The sequence below is a fragment of the Phyllobates terribilis genome, unplaced genomic scaffold (genome assembly GCF_046119375.1).
Source record: "Phyllobates terribilis strain yellow unplaced genomic scaffold, ASM4611937v1 Scaffold_10__3_contigs__length_209671492, whole genome shotgun sequence".
NCBI lineage: Eukaryota > Metazoa > Chordata > Amphibia > Anura > Dendrobatidae > Phyllobates > Phyllobates terribilis.
In genome coordinates, this window is record NW_027362770.1 from 193631162 (window position 1) to 193654087 (window position 22926).

The 22926-nt window shown below is 45.9% G+C and overlaps 1 protein-coding gene across 1 annotated transcript; it reads right to left on the reverse strand.

The window, feature by feature from the left end:
• Positions 1 to 386: 386 nt before the first annotated feature.
• Positions 387 to 13309, reverse strand: BID (BH3 interacting domain death agonist). Its single transcript, XM_073649466.1, has 5 exons — positions 13196 to 13309; positions 1803 to 1981; positions 1416 to 1567; positions 1070 to 1270; positions 387 to 864 (listed from the first exon to the last, which is right to left on the reverse strand). The coding sequence occupies exons 2-5, from the start codon at positions 1966 to 1968 to the stop codon at positions 859 to 861; spliced, it is 525 nt and encodes a 174-aa protein (XP_073505567.1). The 5' UTR covers positions 1969 to 1981; positions 13196 to 13309; the 3' UTR covers positions 387 to 858.
• Positions 13310 to 22926: the final 9617 nt, after the last annotated feature.

Sequence of the window (22926 nt, forward strand, 5' to 3'; positions counted from 1 at the left end):
ACACTGTGCATTACCTGGTGCAGGCTGGAAAATGAAACGAGTAATCTCATTGGCTGCAGCTGATGCATAGCAACCAATCAGACTGCAGGCTGAAAAATGAAACCATCGATATGATTGGATGCTGAAGAGACAAAGCAACTTTTTTTTCCCATAGCAACCAATCAGATATCATTTTTCTTTTACATGCAGGGTGAGCAAATTCACTTTTTATAAATTTTCCTAATTTCGGGCCTCCTGCCATTTGTATCCCCATTTTGTGGGATATTTAAGCTCCGCCTCTAAGCAGCCCAAGAACGCCCCTTTTCTCCATTTTGTAGTAACTGACAAAAGCTCCACCCACTTCGAGGGGCATTCCTGTGACCGTCTGAAAATTACGAGGGGTGCAATTTTAAAGTTTTTAAAAATTTATTAAAACATTTCGACAAGAAAAAACACATTCAATAACATTTCCCGACAGCTGAAGGTACAAAAGTATTTTTCCTCATCTGACTGCAAATAAACGACAAGAAAAATTCATAGGCCGTCACATAAAGATCATAAACCTGAGTGTTCTCGTTGTGTCTGAGCCAATCAGATTGGCAGGAGGTAATGACATCACTTTTGGCCTTGGTGATGTCACGACATTTCAGAGATGGAGAGGGGGGGGGGTTGGTGCTTCACAATTTTGTTGATATAACGGATTTCAGATGAAGGATTCTGACAAGATGGCCGACGTCACAGCACGTGGGTAACAAAAACGAACAACAATGGAAGACGCAAAGAAAATGGGTAAAATACGGAACCGATACCGTGTCACATGGTGGAAAAAAAAAAAGCTTCACATTTCTTTGCAGCAGTGCGGTTGGTGATAGTCGGCGGTCACCCCTGCAAAAAAGAAATGAAATCTGGTAATGGGGTAAATGGTGGATGGGAGGAGGGAGATGCAGCTGCAGGATCACTTGCTGCCAGAGGCGAAGGCGGGAGTGTTGACAGTGGGATAAGACACCATAGTTAGAGCCCTCCTCACACTGGGATGACACGCCCACTCTGACACCATGAGACACACCGCTTTAACCCTCCACGCACTCACCTGTCTGGTCAGTTGATCTATACACGACCTGTAGTTCCTCCGGATGAAGGTCAGCGCCGTCGAGTAGCAGTTCTGCAGTAGATTGGGGACATTACTGCCAACTTTGCTGGTTAAAGACATCGCGATCGCCAACGTAGCCTTCTCCAGATCCATCCCAGGGGGAAGGTTATCTAGGGAACGCTTTACGGCATCTGCAAAACGCTGCAAAGAGAATACTGCTTACAGAGGTTCTTAAAGAATAGGAGGGGGGGAACCTTATACATGATGCATGCCGTGAACACAGGACAGGCCTTGACCCAACAGCCGGAGCTGTACTCTAAATTCTGCAGCCGATTTCTATACTCACGTCCTCGGTCAGAGAATTGTTGAGAATATCGTTCACTAAACATTCCACAACTTCCGCTTTAATTGTCCCTTCTTGTTCAAATCGGTCTCCCATCTGCGCCAGCTGGGCGCCTATCCTGCGGCAGAGATCTTCGTCAATTTCAGGCAGCGCCCCTGAGGGAAATAGAATTGGTCGACCACAGTCAGGTTATAACAGCCGAATAGAATTCTAATGGAATTGTATCAGAATTATTCCCCTTATACTCGGTGATAAACAGCAGTTATACTGAATGCGGAGGACGGAGCGCTGCCCTAATATTCACTCATTATGATGAGACGGACAATTCTCTGGGGGTGCAGTGATGTGATAGCGGTGACCTGCTTAGTCCCAAACAAGTCACGTTCTTACCTCCATCTGTCTCCAGATATCGAAAGGATATTCCAGCATGACTGTCTGTCTCCAGGTCGCCATCTTTATTCACAGACTGCACTATAGACTGGAGCTCAGACTTGAAGTCAGGATCATCGATTTTCTGACACTCCAAGAAGGAGACAAAAATCAGTTCTGCGCTCATCCTTATAAGAGACCTAAAAGATGAGAGAAGGTAGAAGAAAAGCCCGATCAGATCGTAGTGCCTGAACATAGGGGGCAGTATTATAGTAGTTATATTCTTGTACATAGGAGCAGTATTATAGTATTTATATTCTTGTACATAGGGGGCAGTATTATAGTAGTTATATTCTTGTACATAGGGGGCAGTATTATAGTAGTTATATTCTTGTACATAGGGGGCAGTATTATAGTAGTTATATTCTTGTACATAGGGGGCAGTATTATAGTAGTTATATTCTTGTACATAGGGGCAGTATTATAGTAGTTATATTCTTGTACATAGGGGCAGTATTATAGTAGTTATATTCTTGTACATAGATGCAGTATTATAGTAGTTATATTCTTGTACATAGATGCAGTATTATAGTAGTTATATTCTTGTACATAGGGGGCAGTATTATAGTAGTTATATTCTTGTACATAGGGGGCAGTATTATAGTAGTTATATTCTTGTACATAGGAGCAGTATTATAGTAGCTATATTCTTGTACATGGGGGCAGTATTATAGTAGTTATATTGTACATAGGGGGCAGTATTATAGCAGTTATATTCTTGTACATAGGGAGCATTATTACAGTAGTTATATTCTTGTACATAGAGGGCAGTACTATAGTAGTTATATTCTTGTACATAGGAGCAGTATTATAGTAGTTATATTCTTGTACATAGAGGGCAGTACTATAGTAGTTATATTCTTGTACATAGGGGGCAGTATTATAGTAGTTATATTCTTGTACATAGGGGGCAGTATTATAGTAGTTATATTCTTGTACATAGGGGGCAGTATTATAGTAGTTATATTCTTGTACATAGGAGGCAGTATTATAGTAGTTATATTCTTGTACATAGGAGGCAGTATTATAGTAGTTATATTCTTTTACATAGGGGGCAGTATTATAGTAGTTATATTCTTGTACATAGATGCAGTATTATAGTAGTTATATTCTTGTACATAGGGGGCAGTATTATAGTAGTTATATTCTTGTACATAGGGGGCAGTATTATAGTAGTTATATTCTTGTACATAGGAGCAGTATTATAGTAGCTATATTCTTGTACATGGGGGCAGTATTATAGTAGTTATATTGTACATAGGGGGCAGTATTATAGCAGTTATATTCTTGTACATAGGGAGCATTATTACAGTAGTTATATTCTTGTACATAGAGGGCAGTACTATAGTAGTTATATTCTTGTACATAGGAGCAGTATTATAGTAGTTATATTCTTGTACATAGAGGGCAGTACTATAGTAGTTATATTCTTGTACATAGGGGGCAGTATTATAGTAGTTATATTCTTGTACATAGGGGGCAGTATTATAGTAGTTATATTCTTGTACATAGGAGGCAGTATTATAGTAGTTATATTCTTGTACATAGGAGGCAGTATTATAGTAGTTATATTCTTTTACATAGGGGGGCAGTATTATAGTAGTTATATTCTTGTACATAGGGGCAGTATTATAGTAGTTATATTCTTGTACATAGGAGCAGTATTATAGTAGTTATATTCTTGTAAATAGGGGGCAGTATTATAGTAGTTATATTCTTGTACATAGGGGCAGTATTATAGTAGTTATATTCTTGTATATAGAGGGCAGTACTATAGTAGTTATATTCTTGTACATAGGGGCAGTATTATAGTAGTTATATTCTTGTAAATAGGGGGCAGTATTATAGTAGTTATATTCTTGTACATAGGGGCAGTATTATAGTAGTTATATTCTTGTAAATAAGGGGCAGTATTATAGTAGTTATATTCTTGTACATAGGGGCAGTATTATCTACTATATAATTATCTTATCCTGTCTGTCTGTCCTGGAAATACCGCGTCGCTCATTGGTCCGGCAGCGGCCAATCAGCGCCTCGGGATTTCTGAAAAAAGATGGCGGCCGTTAGCAGCTCATCTGCGGGACGGAGCTCAGCGGCGATGCAGCCGGGAGATGAGCACCGCGAGGCGCTCATCTCCTGGCCGGTAACAGCAGAAGGACCTCGACCGCCGGACCCATCTGCGGGAAGGAGATGCAGCCGGGAGATGAGCGGCGCGAGGCGGTCATGTCCCGGCCGGTAGCAGCGGAATGACCGCAGGCGCCGCTGACCTCCATGCAGAAGAGAGGACCGGGGAGCGGCGCTGCGGGTCGGGATACTTCTGCTGCGAGCGCCCGCTCATGTCCCGGGTTCTCGCTGCGGAAGTACCCGCACAGGCAGCGCCGCTCCCCGGTCCTCACCAAGACGATTCGATGATTGGTCGCGGTCTTCAGACCCGACCAATCACTGATCTTACCGGAAAAGTTAAACACCGCTGTGCTGATTGGTCGCGGACGCTGCCCGCGACCAATCACCGATTTGGGCGCCACATTTAAATATCGGACGCGACCAATCACCGATCTTGGCTCCACGTTTAAACACCGCTGTGCTGATTGGTCGCCGACGCTGGGCGCGACCAATCACCGATTTTGTTGCCACATTTAAATAGCGTCCGCGACCAATCAGCACAGCAGTGTTTAAATGTGGAGCCAAGATCGGTGATTGGTCGCGGCCGATATTTAAATTTGGCGCCCAAATCAGTGATCGGTCTTGGCCCGCGACCAATCACCGATTTGTGCGGCACATTTAAATAGCGGCCGCAACCAATTGGATGTCAGCGGCGCTCCCCGGTCCTCCCTTCACACCATAGCCGCATGGATGTCAGCGGCGCTGCGGGGCGGGATACTTCTGCTGCGAGCGCCCGCTCATGTCCCTGGTTCTCGCAGCGGAAGTATCCGCACAGGCAGCGCCGCTCCCCGGTCTTCCCTTCACACCCTAGCCGCTGATGTCCCCACAGTATCCGCATGGTGTTACAAAGATCCGGACATTTGTGTTAAAAATCGCTGATCCATGCTGTGTTGACATCAACGGCTAGGGTGTGAAGGGAGGACCGGGGAGCGCCGCTGCGGGTCGGGATACTTCTGCTGCGAGCAGTCGCTCATCTCCCGGCTTCTCGCAGCGGAAGTAGCCGCACAGGCAGCGGCGCTCCCCGGTCCTCACCAATACGATTCGCTGATTGGTCGCGCTCTCCGCACGCGACCAATCAGTGATCTTGGCGCTAAAGTTAAACACCGCTCTGCTGATGGGCAGCGGCCGCGACCAATCACCGATTTGGGCGCCACATTTAAATAGCGGCCGCGACCAATCACTGATCTTGCCGCCACATTTAAACACTGCTGTGCTGATTGGTCGCGGACGCCAGCCGCGACCAATCAGCGAGATTGGCGCCAAATTTAAACAACGCTCTGCTGATTGGTCGAGGCCGCGTAGTTATATTCTTGTACATAGAGGCAGTATTATAGTAGTTATATTCTTGTACATAGGGGGCAGTATTATAGTAGTTATATTCTTGTACATAGGGGGCAGTATTATAGTAGTTATATTCTTGTACATAGGGGCCAGTATTATAGTAGTTATATTCTTGTACATGGAGCAGTATTACAGTAGTTATATTCTTGTATATAGGGACAGTATTATTGTAGATATATTCTTGTACATAGGGGGCAGTATTATAGTAGTTATATTCCTGTACATAGGGGGCAGTATTATAGCAGTTATATTCCTGTACATAGGGGGCAGTATTATAGCAGTTATATTCTTGTACATAGGGAGCACTATTATAGCAGTTATATTCTTGTACATAGGGAGCAGTATTATAGTAGTTATATTCTTGTACATAGGGGGCAGTATTATAGTAGTTATATTCTTGTACATAGGGGGCAGTATTATAGTAGTTATATTCTTGTACATAGGGGGCAGTATTATAGTAGTTATATTCTTGTACATAGGGGGCAGTATTATAGTAGTTATATTCTTGTACATAGGGGGCAGTATTATAGTAGTTATATTCTTGTACATAGGGGGCAGTATTATAGTAGTTATATTCTTGTACATAGGGGGCAGTATTATAGTAGTTATATTCTTGTACATAGGGGGCAGTATTATAGTAGTTATATTCTTGTACATAGGGGGCAGTATTATAGTAGTTATATTCTTGTACATAGGGGGCAGTATTATAGTAGTTATATTCTGTACATAGGGGGCAGTATTATAGTAGTTACATTCTTGTACATGGGGCAGTATTATAGTAGTTATATTCTTGTACATAGGGGGCAGTATTATAGTAGTTATATTCTTGTACATAGGAGCAGTATTATAGTAGTTATATTCTTGTACATGGGGCAGTATTATAGTAGTTATATTCCTGTACATAGGGGGCAGTATTATAGCAGTTATATTCTTGTACATAGGGAGCAGTATTATAGTAGTTATATTCTTGTACATAGGGGGCAGTATTATAGTAGTTATATTCTTGTACATAGGGGGCAGTATTATAGTAGTTATATTCTTGTACATAGGGAGCAGTATTATAGCAGTTATATTCTTGTACATAGGGAGCAGTATTATAGTAGTTATATTCTTGTACATAGGGGGCAGTATTATAGTAGTTATATTCTTGTACATAGGGGGCAGTATTATAGTAGTTATATTCTTGTACATAGGGGGCAGTATTATAGTAGTTATATTCTTGTACATAGGGGGCAGTATTATAGTAGTTATATTCTTGTACATAGGGGGCAGTATTATAGTAGTTATATTCTTGTACATAGGGGGCAGTATTATAGTAGTTATATTCTTGTACATAGGGGGCAGTATTATAGTAGTTATATTCTTGTACATAGGAGCAGTATTATAGTAGTTATATTCTTGTACATGGGGCAGTATTATAGTAGTTATATTCCTGTACATAGGGGGCAGTATTATAGCAGTTATATTCTTGTATATAGGGGCAGTATTATAGTAGTTATATTCTTGTACGTATGGGTAATATATTTTGCAGAATTATAATACTTTGGGTTTCAGTTCCTCTCCATTCTGTTAATTATGAATGGATTCCACATGATGGCGGTGACAATAGTATATAATAATAGTAATAGTATATTCGAGGTGCAGTGGATTTTCAGCCCTGGATGTGGTCACACACTCAGCCATTGTTTCTCCACGTCAGGAATACATGTAGTAATTTTATTACAATTTAAGCTTTTCCTTTTTTTTTATACAATGGGATAATTATGGGCAATGGGGCGGAGCCGTGATATTATTGGCTGGACTTCAGGGACTTTGCCATTATATACACACATGAGGAATGAGGGTGATTTATTACTTAGGAAATTTGTGTATCTGAATTAATAGCAGCGTTACTCAGGCATGAAAATCCCTTTCGGGCAGTCATGTGGATGTCACCTCTACTTCCTTTTGAGAACAAGCAATTCAAGCATCAAATTATCAATTTGACTGGAACTGAATAAACAACGATGGGGCCACTAATCACCCAGGATTAGCAGAGATCGGAGACGTTTCGCTCACGCCATCTAGAGTATTGTAGATTTTGTACTTGTATCGCCCTCATCTAATGAATTTATGTGACACCACAAACTGCCTTATCTGTCTGATAATGGGGGATCCCACTTCTGGGTCCTCCACCCATTGTGGGAACAGAAAACAGTACTGACCTGTTTACAAATGCAAGTCAGCCATCTGCAATTAGATGTCATTTTCTAATAGGTTATATTGCATTGTCACATTATCTGTGGTATAATAAACCTAATTACCACCAGTAGTTTGTTGTGTTACTCCTCCAGAGCCATCTGAGTCTTTCTCACCTCCTAATATTTATATCTGTGATGTCATTGGTCTACAGGGACCAGGCAATACCCTGCACTTGTCTTTACATGAGTTAACTAAAGACTTTTTCTTTCATCTCCACCAAAAACCACAGAATTAATTAAACATCTGCTACCTAAGATAAGCTGAGTACAAGATATTGCATCAGCACTGTCAGCAGGGGTCAATGCAAACCCCATTGCGGTTCCCCAACCATCAATTTTTTGTTATAAGGAAATAGGAAAACAAACCGGCCATCCCACCTATGACTACTTGGGAGCTGCAAATGTCATGGAATGAAAAAAAAAAATAAAAAACAGCTTGTTATGGTCTTCTCTTTCCATGTATAGCCTCCAGGTGGCATATACAGTGACTGACAACAGCCTCTGGCTTCTGCAAGGAGGTATACAGCAATGTCTCTTACCATGCACAGCCAGTTGTCATCTCTCCCCCATGGACATCCTTAAAAGACACTGGCTGGCATTTACAGGGACTTTTCTGTATGTTATCACCCCCACTTACTTCCTCGCAGACTATTTACACCAGGAGGATACAGAGACATATATTTATGTTATCACCCCTGTCAAGTCATCTCTCCCCCTCTATATAGCCTGAATTGACCCATGGGGAATACGGGAACTTTTCCTTATGTCATCCTCCAGTATATGTGCTCACTTATCACTCCATGCACCAGGACATTTGTCATTTCTGACTCTAGAAGAGATGGTATTCTAGTCAGTAATGGGATATTTGGTTTCCTCTAATGCAGGGATGTCAAATTCAAATACACAGAGGGCCAAAATTAAAAGTGGGACAACCTTGATATTTATTAAAAAAAGGTCTACAATTGAGGAAGATCCTCATCAAATATAACAATTAACTTTTTCATATGGAATCAAACTTAAAGGGGTCCCAAGAACAAAGAAAATTTTAATGAATAGATCTTAGAATAAAATACTGGAATAATATGTTAGGTAAGAGCAGTAAACGCATATGGCCCAATGGCCTAATATAAATATGTAATAACAAAGGAAAAAAAACACATTGAGCAATCCAGATAGATACCAACAAAAGTGCCCCAAAACACAGTAAGACACCCCCCACAGTGAGTTCTTCCACAAGCACGGTATGGTGACCTCACTGTACCCCCTCCCGCTATCCCCCCGACAAAGAATGGTGACCCCATCACAGTATGACTCTCCTACTGTAATCCCACATAGTCCTCCATACAGTATAATGGGCGCCGCATAGTCCTCCATACAGTATAATGGGCCCCACATAGTCCTCATACAGTATAATGGGACCCACATAGTCCTCCATACAGTATAATGGGCCCCACATAGTCCTCCATACAGTATAATGGGACCCACATAGCCCTCCATACAGTATAATGGGCCCCACATAGCCCTCCATACAGTATAATGGGCCCCACATAGCCCTCCATACAGTATAATGGGCCCCACATAGCCCTCCATACAGTATAATGGGCCCCACATAGCCCTCCGTACAGTATAATGGGCCCCACATAGCCCTCCGTACAGTATAATGGGCCCCACATAGCCCTCCGTACAGTATAATGGGCCCCACATAGCCCTCCGTACAGAATAATGGGCCCCACATAGTCCTCCATACAGAATAATGGGCCCCACATAGTCCTCCATACAGAATAATGGGCCCCACATAGTCCTCCATACAGTGTAATGGGCCCCACATAGCCCTCCATACAGTATAATGGGCCCCACATAGCCCTCCGTACAGTATAATGGGCCCCACATAGCCCTCCGTACAGTATAATGGGCCCCACATAGCCCTCCGTACAGTATAATGGGCCCCACATAGCCCTCCGTACAGTATAATGGGCCCCACATAGCCCTCCGTACAGTATAATGGGAACCACATAGCCCTCCATACAGAATAAGGGGAACCACATAGCCCTCCATACAGTATAATGGGCCCCACATAGCCCTCCATACAGTATAATGAGCCCCACATAGTGCTCCATACAGTATAATGGCCCCACATAGTCCTCCATACAGTATAATGGCCCCACATAGTCCTCCATACAGTATAATGGCCCCACATAGTCCTCCATACAGAATACTGGGCCCCACATTAAATACTCACCTGTGCCCGCTCCCCCGCTGCTCCGGTCTCTTCAGCTTCTCTACACACCTCAGTACAGCGGGTGCGGTGTAATGACGTCAATGTGCCGCTGCGCTGAGACGTCAGACGCCGCGGGGGAATGATGGGAGCGGGGGCCCCAGCTGACGCTCCTTTCTTCCTCCATCATTTCGCTGTATGGGCGTCGTGGACCAGATGTGACATAACTGCTCTGATGTCACCAATGGTGTGAACAGTCACCTTGTTTTCTGTGACAATCAGATAAAATCTTTCACATTTTTCTCAGCTTCCAGTTATAGGAAAAGTGACTGAAACGCGTCAACTTGTGTGAGCCGACAATCAGAGTTATAACGAGCCCCAAACACCTCTCTGTAGAGCTGCTGGGATTTGTAGTTCTCCAGCAGTTAGAGTCAAAAAGGCCACATAATACAGCAGAAGCAGCGAAAGTGAGCGCAAGAGATGAACGTCCCGAGGAGACGGGTAATGACCCCAGCAAAGTCACCTGTGCAGCCAAACACCAGACCCCCAATATTACACTACAGCACCAGCTGCTCATCCTCACTGCTGTATCTAATCCTGTCCTGTGTGATACTGACTGCTGAGCCGTGTATCTAATCCTGTCCTGTGTGATACTGTCTGCTGAGCCGTGTATCTAATCCTCTCCTGTGTGATACTGTCTGCTGAGCCGTGTATCTAATCCTGTCCTGTGTGATACTGTCTGCTGAGCCGTGTATCTAATCCTCTCCTGTGTGATACGGTCTGCTGAGCCGTGTATCTAATCCTCTCCTGTGTGATACGGTCTGCTGAGCCGTGTATCTAATCCTCTCCTGTGTGATACTGTCTGCTGAGCCGTGTATCTAATCCTCTCCTGTGTGATACTGTCTGCTGAGCCGTGTATCTAATCCTGTCCTGTGTGATACGGTCTGCTGAGCCGTGTATCTAATCCTCTCCTGTGTGATACGGTCTGCTGAGCCGTGTATCTAATCCTCTCCTGTGTGATACGGTCTGCTGAGCCGTGTATCTAATCCTCTCCTGTGTGATACTGTCTGCTGAGCCGTGTATCTAATCCTCTCCTGTGTGATACTGTCTGCTGAGCCGTGTATCTAATCCTCTCCTGTGTGATACGGTCTGCTGAGCCGTGTATCTAATCCTCTCCTGTGTGATACTGTCTGCTGAGCCGTGTATCTAATCCTCTCCTGTGTGATACTGTCTGCTGAGCCGTGTATCTAATCCTCTCCTGTGTGATACGGTCTGCTGAGCCCTGTATCTAATCCTATCCTGTGTGATACTGTCTGCTGAGCTGTGTATCTAATCCTCTCCTGTGTGATACTGTCTGCTGAGCCGTGTATCTAATCCTCTCCTGTGTGATACTGTCTGCTGAGCCGTGTATCTAATCCTCTCCTGTGTGATACTGTCTGCTGAGCCGTGTATCTAATCCTCCCCTGTGTGATACTGTCTGCTGAGCCGTGTATCTAATCCTCTCCTGTGTGATACTGTCTGCTGAGCCGTGTATCTAATCCTCTCCTGTGTGATACTGTCTGCTGAGCCGTGTATCTAATCCTGTCCTGTGTGATACTGTCTGCTGAGCCGTGTATCTAATCCTCTCCTGTGTGATACTGTCTGCTGAGCCGTGTATCTAATCCTATCCTGTGTGATACTGTCTGCTGAGCCGTGTATCTAATCCTATCCTGTGTGATACTGTCTGCTGAGCCGTGTATCTAATCCTGTCCTGTGTGATACTGTCTGCTGAGCCGTGTATCTAATCCTGTCCTGTGTGATACTGTCTGCGGAGCCGTGTATCTAATCCTCTCCTGTGTGATACTGTCTGCTGAGCCGTGTATCTAATCCTCTCCTGTGTGATACTGTCTGCTGAGCCGTGTATCTAATCCTCTCCTGTGTGATACGGTCTGCTGAGCCGTGTATCTAATCCTCTCCTGTGTGATACGGTCTGCTGAGCCGTGTATCTAATCCTCTCCTGTGTGATACGGTCTGCTGAGCCGTGTATCTAATCCTCTCCTGTGTGATACGGTCTGCTGAGCCGTGTATCTAATCCTCTCCTGTGTGATACGGTCTGCTGAGCAGTGTATCTAATCCTCTCCTGTGTGATACTGTCTGCTGAGCCGTGTATCTAATCCTCTCCTGTGTGATACTGTCTGCTGAGCCGTGTATCTAATCCTCTCCTGTGTGATACTGTCTGCTGAGCCGTGTATCTAATCCTCCCCTGTGTGATACTGTCTGCTGAGCCGTGTATCTAATCCTCCCCTGTGTGATACTGTCTGCTGAGCCGTGTATCTAATCCTCTCCTGTGTGATACTGTCTGCTGAGCCGTGTATCTAATCCTCCCCTGTGTGATACTGTCTGCTGAGCCGTGTATCTAATCCTCCCCTGTGTGATACTGTCTGCTGAGCCGTGTATCTAATCCTCTCCTGTGTGATACTGTCTGCTGAGCCGTGTATCTAATCCTCTCCTGTGTGATACTGTCTGCTGAGCCGTGTATCTAATCCTCTCCTGTGTGATACTGTCTGCTGAGCCGTGTATCTAATCCTATCCTGTGTGATACTGTCTGCTGAGCCGTGTATCTAATCCTATCCTGTGTGATACTGTCTGCTGAGCCGTGTATCTAATCCTATCCTGTGTGATACTGTCTGCTGAGCTGTGTATCTAATCCTCTCCTGTGTGATACTGTCTGCTGAGCCGTGTATCTAATCCTCTCCTGTGTGATACTGTCTGCTGAGCCGTGTATCTAATCCTCTCCTGTGTGATACTGTCTGCTGAGCCGTGTATCTAATCCTATCCTGTGTGATACTGTCTGCTGAGCTGTATCTAATCCTCTCCTGTGTGATACTGTCTGCTGAGCTGTATCTAATCCTCTCCTGTGTGATACTGTCTGCTGAGCTGTGTATCTAATCCTGTCCTGTGTGATACTGTCTGCTGAGCCGTGTATCTAATCCTCTCCTGTGTGATACTGTCTGCTGAGCTATGTATCTAATCCTGTCCTGTGTGATACTGTCTGCTGAGCCGTGTATCTAATCCTCTCCTGTGTGATACTGTCTGCTGAGCTATGTATCTAATCCTCTCCTGTGTGATACTGTCTGCTGATCTGTGTATCTAATCCTATCCTGTGTGATACTGTCTGCTGAGCCGTGTATCTAATCCTCTCCTGTGTGATACTGTCTGCTGAGCCGTGTATCTAATCCTATCCTGTGTGATACTGTTCAGCAGCTATAACCCAGGTGTCCCATTCACCCCCAGCTCTGCTATATCCCAGCACCCCCCTGGCCCGGCGATCATGTGACAGCAGCTGTCTCTCCGGCTCCTCAGTGTCAGGAGGCGGCTGCACAGGGGACAGGTCACTGCCAGGATCACTGACCTACCTGCGGCAGCTCTGGCACCTTCTATTCTTCCTGTCTCACTGTGCTCCTCCCCCCAGTCACATAAATAGTACAGTCCAAGACCCGCCCCTGGCAACGCCCATTAAAGCTGCACATACCCAGAAAAAGAGCTGCTGCAGACAGCAATGTATGAGAGTGTATCACACAGGAGAGGATTAGATACACGGCTCAGCAGACAGTATCACACAGGATCGGATTAGATACACGGCTCAGCAGACAGTATCACACAGGATCGGATTAGATACACGGCTCAGCAGACAGTATCACACAGGAGAGGATTAGATACACGGCTCAGCAGACAGTATCACACAGGAGAGGATTAGACACACGGCTCAGCAGACAGTATCACACAGGAGAGGATTAGATACACGGCTCAGCAGACAGTATCACACAGGATCGGATTAGATACACGGCTCAGCAGACAGTATCACACAGGAGAGGATTAGATACACGGCTCAGCAGACAGTATCACACAGGAGAGGATTAGATACACGGCTCAGCAGACAGTATCACACAGGAGAGGATTAGATACACGGCTCAGCAGTCAGTATCACACAGGAGAGGATTAGATACAAGGCTCAACAGACAGTATCACGCAGGATAGGATTAGATACACGGCTCAGCAGACAGTATCACACAGGAGAGGATTAGATACACGGCTCAGCAGACAGTATCACACAGGATCGGATTAGATACACGGCTCAGCAGACAGTATCACACAGGAGAGGATTAGATACACGGCTCAGCAGACAGTATCACACAGGATAGGATTAGATACACGGCTCAGCAGACAGTATCACACAGGAGAGGATTAGATACACGGCTCAGCAGACAGTATCACACAGGAGAGGATTAGACACACGGCTCAGCAGACAGTATCACACAGGAGAGGATTAGATACACGGCTCAGCAGACAGTATCACACAGGATCGGATTAGATACACGGCTCAGCAGACAGTATCACACAGGAGAGGATTAGATACACGGCTCAGCAGACAGTATCACACAGGAGAGGATTAGATACACGGCTCAGCAGACAGTATCACACAGGAGAGGATTAGATACACGGCTCAGCAGTCAGTATCACACAGGAGAGGATTAGATACAAGGCTCAACAGACAGTATCACGCAGGATAGGATTAGATACACGGCTCAGCAGACAGTATCACACAGGAGAGGATTAGATACACGGCTCAGCAGACAGTATCACACAGGAGAGGATTAGATACACGGCTCAGCAGACAGTATCACACAGGATCGGATTAGATACACAGCTCAGCAGACAGTATCACACAGGATCGGATTAGATACACGGCTCAGCAGACAGTATCACACAGGAGAGGACTAGATACACGGCTCAGCAGACAGTATCACACAGGAGAGGACTAGATACACAGCTCAGCAGACAGTATCACACAGGAGAGGATTAGATACACGGCTCAGCAGACAGTATCACACAGGAGAGGATTAGATACACGGCTCAGCAGACAGTATCACACAGGAGAGGATTAGATACACGGCTCAGCAGACAGTATCACACAGGAGAGGATTAGATACACGGCTCAGCAGACAGTATCACACAGGATAGGATTAGATACACGGCTCAGCAGACAGTATCACACAGGAGAGGATTAGATACACGGCTCAGCAGACAGTATCACACAGGAGAGGATTAGATACACAGCTCAGCAGCCAGTATCACACAGGAGAGGATTAGATACACAGCTCAGCAGCCAGTATCACACAGGAGAGGACTAGATACACAGCTCAGCAGACAGTATCACACAGGAGAGGATTAGATACACAGCTCAGCAGACAGTATCACACAGGAGAGGATTAGATACACAGCTCAGCAGACAGTATCACACAGGAGAGGACTAGATACACAGCTCAGCAGACAGTATCACACAGGAGAGGATTAGATACACGGCTCAGCAGACAGTATCACACAGGATAGGATTAGATACACGGCTCAGCAGACAGTATCACACAGGAGAGGATTAGATACACGGCTCAGCAGACAGTATCACACAGGAGAGGATTAGATACACAGCTCAGCAGCCAGTATCACACAGGAGAGGATTAGATACACAGCTCAGCAGCCAGTATCACACAGGAGAGGATTAGATACACGGCTCAGCAGACAGTATCACACAGGATCGGATTAGATACACGGCTCAGCAGACAGTATCACACAGGATCGGATTAGATACACGGCTCAGCAGACAGTATCACACAGGAGAGGATTAGATACACGGCTCAGCAGACAGTATCACACAGGAGAGGATTAGATACACGGCTCAGCAGACAGTATCACACAGGAGAGGATTAGATACACGGCTCAGCAGACAGTATCACACAGGAGAGGATTAGATACACAGCTCAGCAGACAGTATCACACAGGAGAGGATTAGATACACGGCTCAGCAGACAGTATCACACAGGATAGGATTAGATACACGGCTCAGCAGACAGTATCACACAGGAGAGGATTAGATACACGGCTCAGCAGACAGTATCACACAGGATCGGATTAGATACACGGCTCAGCAGACAGTATTACACAGGATCGGATTAGATACACGGCTCAGCAGACAGTATCACACAGGATAGGATTAGATACACGGCTCAGCAGACAGTATCACACAGGAGAGGATTAGATACACGGCTCAGCAGACAGTATCACACAGGAGAGGATTAGATACACGGCTCAGCAGACAGTATCACACAGGAGAGGATTAGATACACGGCTCAGCAGACAGTATCACACAGGACAGGATTAGATACACGGCTCAGCAGACAGTATCACACAGGAGAGGATTAGATACACGGCTCAGCAGACAGTATCACACAGGAGAGGATTAGATACACGGCTCAGCAGACAGTATCACACAGGATAGGATTAGATACACGGCTCAGCAGACAGTATCACACAGGAGAGGATTAGATACACGGCTCAGCAGACAGTATCACACAGGAGAGGATTAGATACACGGCTCAGCAGACAGTATCACACAGGAGACGATTAGATACACGGCTCAGCAGACAGTATCACACAGGAGAGGATTAGATACACGTCTCAGCAGACAGTATCACACAGGAGAGGATTAGATACACGTCTCAGCAGACAGTATCACACAGGAGAGGATTAGATACACGGCTCAGCAGACAGTATCACACAGGAGAGGATTAGATACACGGCTCAGCAGACAGTATCACACAGGAAGGGATTAGATACACAGCTCAGCAGACAGTATCACACAGGAGAGGATTAGATACACGGCTCAGCAGACAGTATCACACAGGAGAGGATTAGATACACGGCTCAGCAGACAGTATCACACAGGAGAGGATTAGATACACGGCTCAGCAGACAGTATCACACAGGAGAGGATTAGATACACGGCTCAGCAGACAGTATCACACAGGATCGGATTAGATACACGGCTCAGCAGACAGTATCACACAGGAGAGGATTAGATACACGGCTCAGCAGACAGTATCACACAGGAGAGGATTAGATACACGGCTCAGCAGACAGTATCACACAGGAGAGGATTAGATACACGGCTCAGCAGACAGTATCACACAGGAGAGGATTAGATACACGGCTCAGCAGACAGTATCACACAGGATCGGATTAGATACACGGCTCAGCAGACAGTATCACACAGGATCGGATTAGATACACGGCTCAGCAGACAGTATCACACAGGAGAGGATTAGATACACGGCTCAGCAGACAGTATCACACAGGAGAGGATTAGATACACGGCTCAGCAGACAGTATCACACAGGAGAGGATTAGATACACGGCTCAGCAGACAGTATCACACAGGATAGGATTAGATACATGGCTCAGCAGACAGTATCACACAGGAGAGGATTAGATACACGGCTCAGCAGACAGTGTCACACAGGATCGGATTAGATACACGGCTCAGCAGACAGTATCACACAGGATCGGATTAGATACACGGCTCAGCAGACAGTATTACACAGGATCGGATTAGATACACGGCTCAGCAGACAGTATCACACAGGATAGGATTAGATACACGGCTCAGCAGACAGTATCACACAGGAGAGGATTAGATACACGGCTCAGCAGACAGTATCACACAGGAGAGGATTAGATACACGGCTCAGCAGACAGTATCACACAGGAGAGGATTAGATACACGGCTCAGCAGACAGTATCATACAGGACAGGATTAGATACACGGCTCAGCAGACAGTATCACACAGGAGAGGATTAGATACACGGCTCAGCAGCCAGTATCACACAGGAGAGGATTAGATACACGGCTCAGCAGACAGTATCACACAGGAGAGGATTAGATACACGGCTCAGCAGACAGTATCACACAGGATAGGATTAGATACACAGCTCAGCAGACAGTATCACACAGGAGAGGATTAGATACACGGCTCAGCAGACAGTATCACACAGGAGAGGATTAGATACACGGCTCAGCAGACAGTATCACACAGGAGACGATTAGATACACGGCTCAGCAGACAGTATCACACAGGAGAGGATTAGATACACGGCTCAGCAGACAGTATCACACAGGAGAGGATTAGATACACGTCTCAGCAGACAGTATCACACAGGAGAGGATTAGATACACGGCTCAGCAGACAGTATCACACAGGAGAGGATTAGATACACGGCTCAGCAGACAGTATCACACAGGAAGGGATTAGATACACAGCTCTGCAGACAGTATCACACAGGAGAGGATTAGATACACGGCTCAACAGTCAGTATCACACAGGAGAGGATTAGATACACGGCTCAGCAGACAGTATCACACAGGAGAGGATTAGATACACGGCTCAGCAGACAGTATCACACAGGAGAGGATTAGATACACGGCTCAGCAGACAGTATCACACAGGAGAGGATTAGATACACGGCTCAGCAGACAGTATCACACAGGATAGGATTAGATACACGGCTCAGCAGACAGTATCACACAGGAGAGGATTAGATACACGGCTCAGAAGACAGTGTCTCACAGGAGAGGATTAGATACACGGCTCAGTGGACAGTATCACACAGGAGAGGATTAGATACACGGCTCAGCAGATAGTATCACACAGGAGAGGATTAGATACACGGCTCAGCAGACAGTATCACACAGGAGAGGATTAGATACACGGCTCAGCAGACAGTATCACACAGGATAGGATTAGATACACGGCTCAGCAGACAGTATCACACAGGAGAGGATTAGATACACGGCTCAGCAGACAGTATCACACAGGATAGGATTAGATACACGGCTCAGCAGACAGTATCACACAGGAGAGGATTAGATACACGGCTCAGCAGACAGTATCACACAGGACAGGATTCGATACACGGATCAGCAGACAGTATCACACAGGAGAGGATTAGATACATGGCTCAGCAGACAGTATCACACAGGAAGGGATTAGATACACGGCTCAGCAGACAGTATCACACAGGAGAGGATTAGATACACGGCTCAGCAGACAGTATCATACAGGACAGGATTAGATACACGGCTCAGCAGACAGTATCACACAGGAGAGGATTAGATACACGGCTCAGCAGACAGTATCACACAGGAGAGGATTAGATACACGGCTCAGCAGACAGTATCACACAGGAGAGGATTAGATACACGGCTCAGCAGACAGTATCACACAGGAGAGGATTAGATACACAGCTCAGCAGACAGTATCACACAGGAGAGGATTAGATACACGGCTCAGCAGACAGTATCATACAGGACAGGATTAGATACATGGCTCAGCAGACAGTATCACACAGGAGAGGATTAGATACACGGCTCAGCAGACAGTATCACACAGGAGAGGATTAGATACACGGCTCAGCAGACAGTATCACACAGGAGAGGATTAGATACACAGCTCAGCAGACAGTATCACACAGGAGAGGATTAGATACACGGCTCAGCAGACAGTATCACGCAGGAAGGGATTAGATACACGGCTCAGCAGACAGTATCACACAGGAGAGGATTATATACACGGCTCAGCAGACAGTATCACACAGGAGAGGATTAGATACACGGCTCAGCAGACAGTATCACACAGGAGAGGATTAGATACACGGCTCAGCAGACAGTATCATACAGGACAGGATTAGATACACGGCTCAGCAGACAGTATCACACAGGACAGGATTAGATACAAGGCTCAGCAGACAGTATCACACAGGAGAGGATTAGATACACGGCTCAGCAGACAGTATCACACAGGACAGGATTAGATACACGGCTCAGCAGACAGTATCACACAGGACAGGATTAGATACAAGGCTCAGCAGACAGTATCACACAGGACAGGATTAGATACACGGCTCAGCAGACAGTATCACACAGGATAACATTAGATACACGGCTCAGCAGACAGTATCACACAGGAGAGGATTAGATACACGGCTCAGCAGACAGTATCACACAGGATAACATTAGATACACGGCTCAGCAGACAGTATCACACAGGAGAGGATTAGATACACGGCTCAGCAGACAGTATCACACAGGAGAGGATTAGATACACGGCTCAGCAGACAGTATCACACAGGAGAGGATTAGATACACGGCTCAGCAGACAGTATCACACAGGAAGGGATTAGATACACGGCTCAGCAGACAGTATCACACAGGAGAGGATTAGATACACGGCTCAGCAGACAGTATCATTCAGGACAGGATTAGATACACGGCTCAGCAGACAGTATCACACAGGAGAGGATTAGATACACGGCTCAGCAGACAGTATCACACAGGAGAGGATTAGATACATGGCTCAGCAGACAGTATCACACAGGAGAGGATTAGATACACGGCTCAGCAGACAGTATCATACAGGACAGGATTAGATACACGGCTCAGCAGACAGTATCACACAGGAGAGGATTAGATACACGGCTCAGCAGACAGTATCACACAGGAGAGGATTAGATACACGGCTCAGCAAACAGTATCACACAGGAGAGGATTAGATACACGTCTCAGCAGACAGTATCACACAGGAGAGGATTAGATACACGGCTCAGCAGACAGTATCACACAGGAGAGGATTAGATACACGGCTCAGCAGATAGTATCACACAGGATAGGATTAGATACACGGCTCAGCAGACAGTATCACACAGGAGAGGATTAGATACACGGCTCAGCAGACAGTATCACACAGGAAGGGATTAGATACACAGCTCAGCAGACAGTATCACACAGGAGAGGATTAGATACACGGCTCAGCAGACAGTATCATTCAGGACAGGATTAGATACACGGCTCAGCAGACAGTATCACACAGGAGAGGATTAGATACACGGCTCAGCAGACAGTATCACACAGGAGAGGATTAGATACACAGCTCAGCAGTCAGTATCACACAGGATAGGATTAGATGCACAGCTCAGCAGACAGTATCACACAGGAGAGGATTAGATACACGGCTCAGCAGACAGTATCACACAGGAGAGGATTAGATACACGTCTCAGCAGACAGTATCACACAGGAGAGGATTAGATACACGGCTCAGCAGACAGTATCACACAGGAGAGGATTAGATACACGGCTCAGCAGACAGTATCACACAGGAAGGGATTAGATACACAGCTCAACAGACAGTATCACACAGGAGAGGATTAGATACACGGCTCAGCAGTCAGTATCACACAGGAGAGGATTAGATACACGGCTCAGCAGACAGTATCACACAGGAGAGGATTAGATACACGGCTCAGCAGACAGTATCACACAGGAGAGGATTAGATACACGGCTCAGCAGACAGTATCACACAGGAGAGGATTAGATACACGGCTCAGCAGACAGTATCACACAGGATAGGATTAGATACACGGCTCAGCAGACAGTATCACACAGGAGTGGATTAGATACACGGCTCAGAAGACAGTGTCTCACAGGAGAGGATTAGATACACGGCTCAGTGGACAGTATCACACAGGAGAGGATTAGATACACGGCTCAGCAGATAGTATCACACAGGAGAGGATTAGATACACGGCTCAGCAGACAGTATCACACAGGATAGGATTAGATACACGGCTCAGCAGACAGTATCACACAGGAGAGGATTAGATACACGGCTCAGCAGACAGTATCACACAGGATAGGATTAGATACACGGCTCAGCAGACAGTATCACACAGGAGAGGATTAGATACACGGCTCAGCAGACAGTATCACACAGGACAGGATTCGATACACGGATCAGCAGACAGTATCACACAGGAGAGGATTAGATACATGGCTCAGCAGACAGTATCATACAGGACAGGATTAGATACACGGCTCAGCAGACAGTATCACACAGGAGAGGATTAGATACACGGCTCAGCAGACAGTATCACACAGGAGAGGATTAGATACACGGCTCAGCAGACAGTATCACACAGGAGAGGATTAGATACACGGCTCAGCAGACAGTATCATACAGGACAGGATTAGATACATGGCTCAGCAGACAGTATCACACAGGAGAGGATTAGATACACGGCTCAGCAGACAGTATCACACAGGAGAGGATTAGATACACGTCTCAGCAGACAGTATCACACAGGAGAGGATTAGATACACGGCTCAGCAGACAGTATCACACAGGAGAGGATTAGATACACGGCTCAGCAGACAGTATCACGCAGGAAGGGATTAGATACACGGCTCAGCAGACAGTATCACACAGGAGAGGATTAGATACACGGCTCAGCAGACAGTATCATTCAGGACAGGATTAGATACACGGCTCAGCAGACAGTATCACACAGGAGAGGATTAGATACACGGCTCAGCAGACAGTATCACACAGGAGAGGATTAGATACACGGCTCAGCAGACAGTATCACACAGGAGAGGATTAGATACACGGCTCAGCAGACAGTATCACACAGGACAGGATTAGATACACGGCTCAGCAGACAGTATCACACAGGACAGGATTAGATACAAGGCTCAGCAGACAGTATCACACAGGAGAGGATTAGATACACGGCTCAGCAGACAGTATCACACAGGACAGGATTAGATACACGGCTTAGCAGACAGTATCACACAGGACAGGATTAGATACAAGGCTCAGCAGACAGTATCACACAGGACAGGATTAGATACACGGCTCAGCAGACAGTATCACACAGGATAACATTAGATACACGGCTCAGCAGACAGTATCACACAGGAGAGGATTAGATACACGGCTCAGCAGACAGTATCACACAGGATAACATTAGATACACGGCTCAGCAGACAGTATCACACAGGAGAGGATTAGATACACGGCTCAGCAGACAGTATCACACAGGAGAGGATTAGATACACGGCTCAGCAGACAGTATCACACAGGAGAGGATTAGATACACGGCTCAGCAGACAGTATCACACAGGAAGGGATTAGATACACGGCTCAGCAGACAGTATCACACAGGAGAGGATTAGATACACGGCTCAGCAGACAGTATCATTCAGGACAGGATTAGATACACGGCTCAGCAGACAGTATCACACAGGAGAGGATTAGATACATGGCTCAGCAGACAGTATCACACAGGAGAGGATTAGATACACGGCTCAGCAGACAGTATCACACAGGAGAGGATTAGATACATGGCTCAGCAGACAGTATCACACAGGAGAGGATTAGATACACGGCTCAGCAGACAGTATCACACAGGAGAGGATTAGA

Excerpts from the sequence above, each read along its gene's own strand:
- BID (XM_073649466.1), bottom strand. The coding sequence starts at position 1,968 with ATGAGCGCAGAACTGATTTTTGTCTCCTTCTTGGAGTGTCAGAAAATC. Across the intron at positions 1,568-1,802 it reads ATATCTGGAGACAGATGGAG|GGGCGCTGCCTGAAATTGAC; the intron begins GTAAGAACGTGA and ends TATTTCCCTCAG. Across the intron at positions 1,271-1,415 it reads ACAATTCTCTGACCGAGGAC|CGTTTTGCAGATGCCGTAAA; the intron begins GTGAGTATAGAA and ends TTCTCTTTGCAG.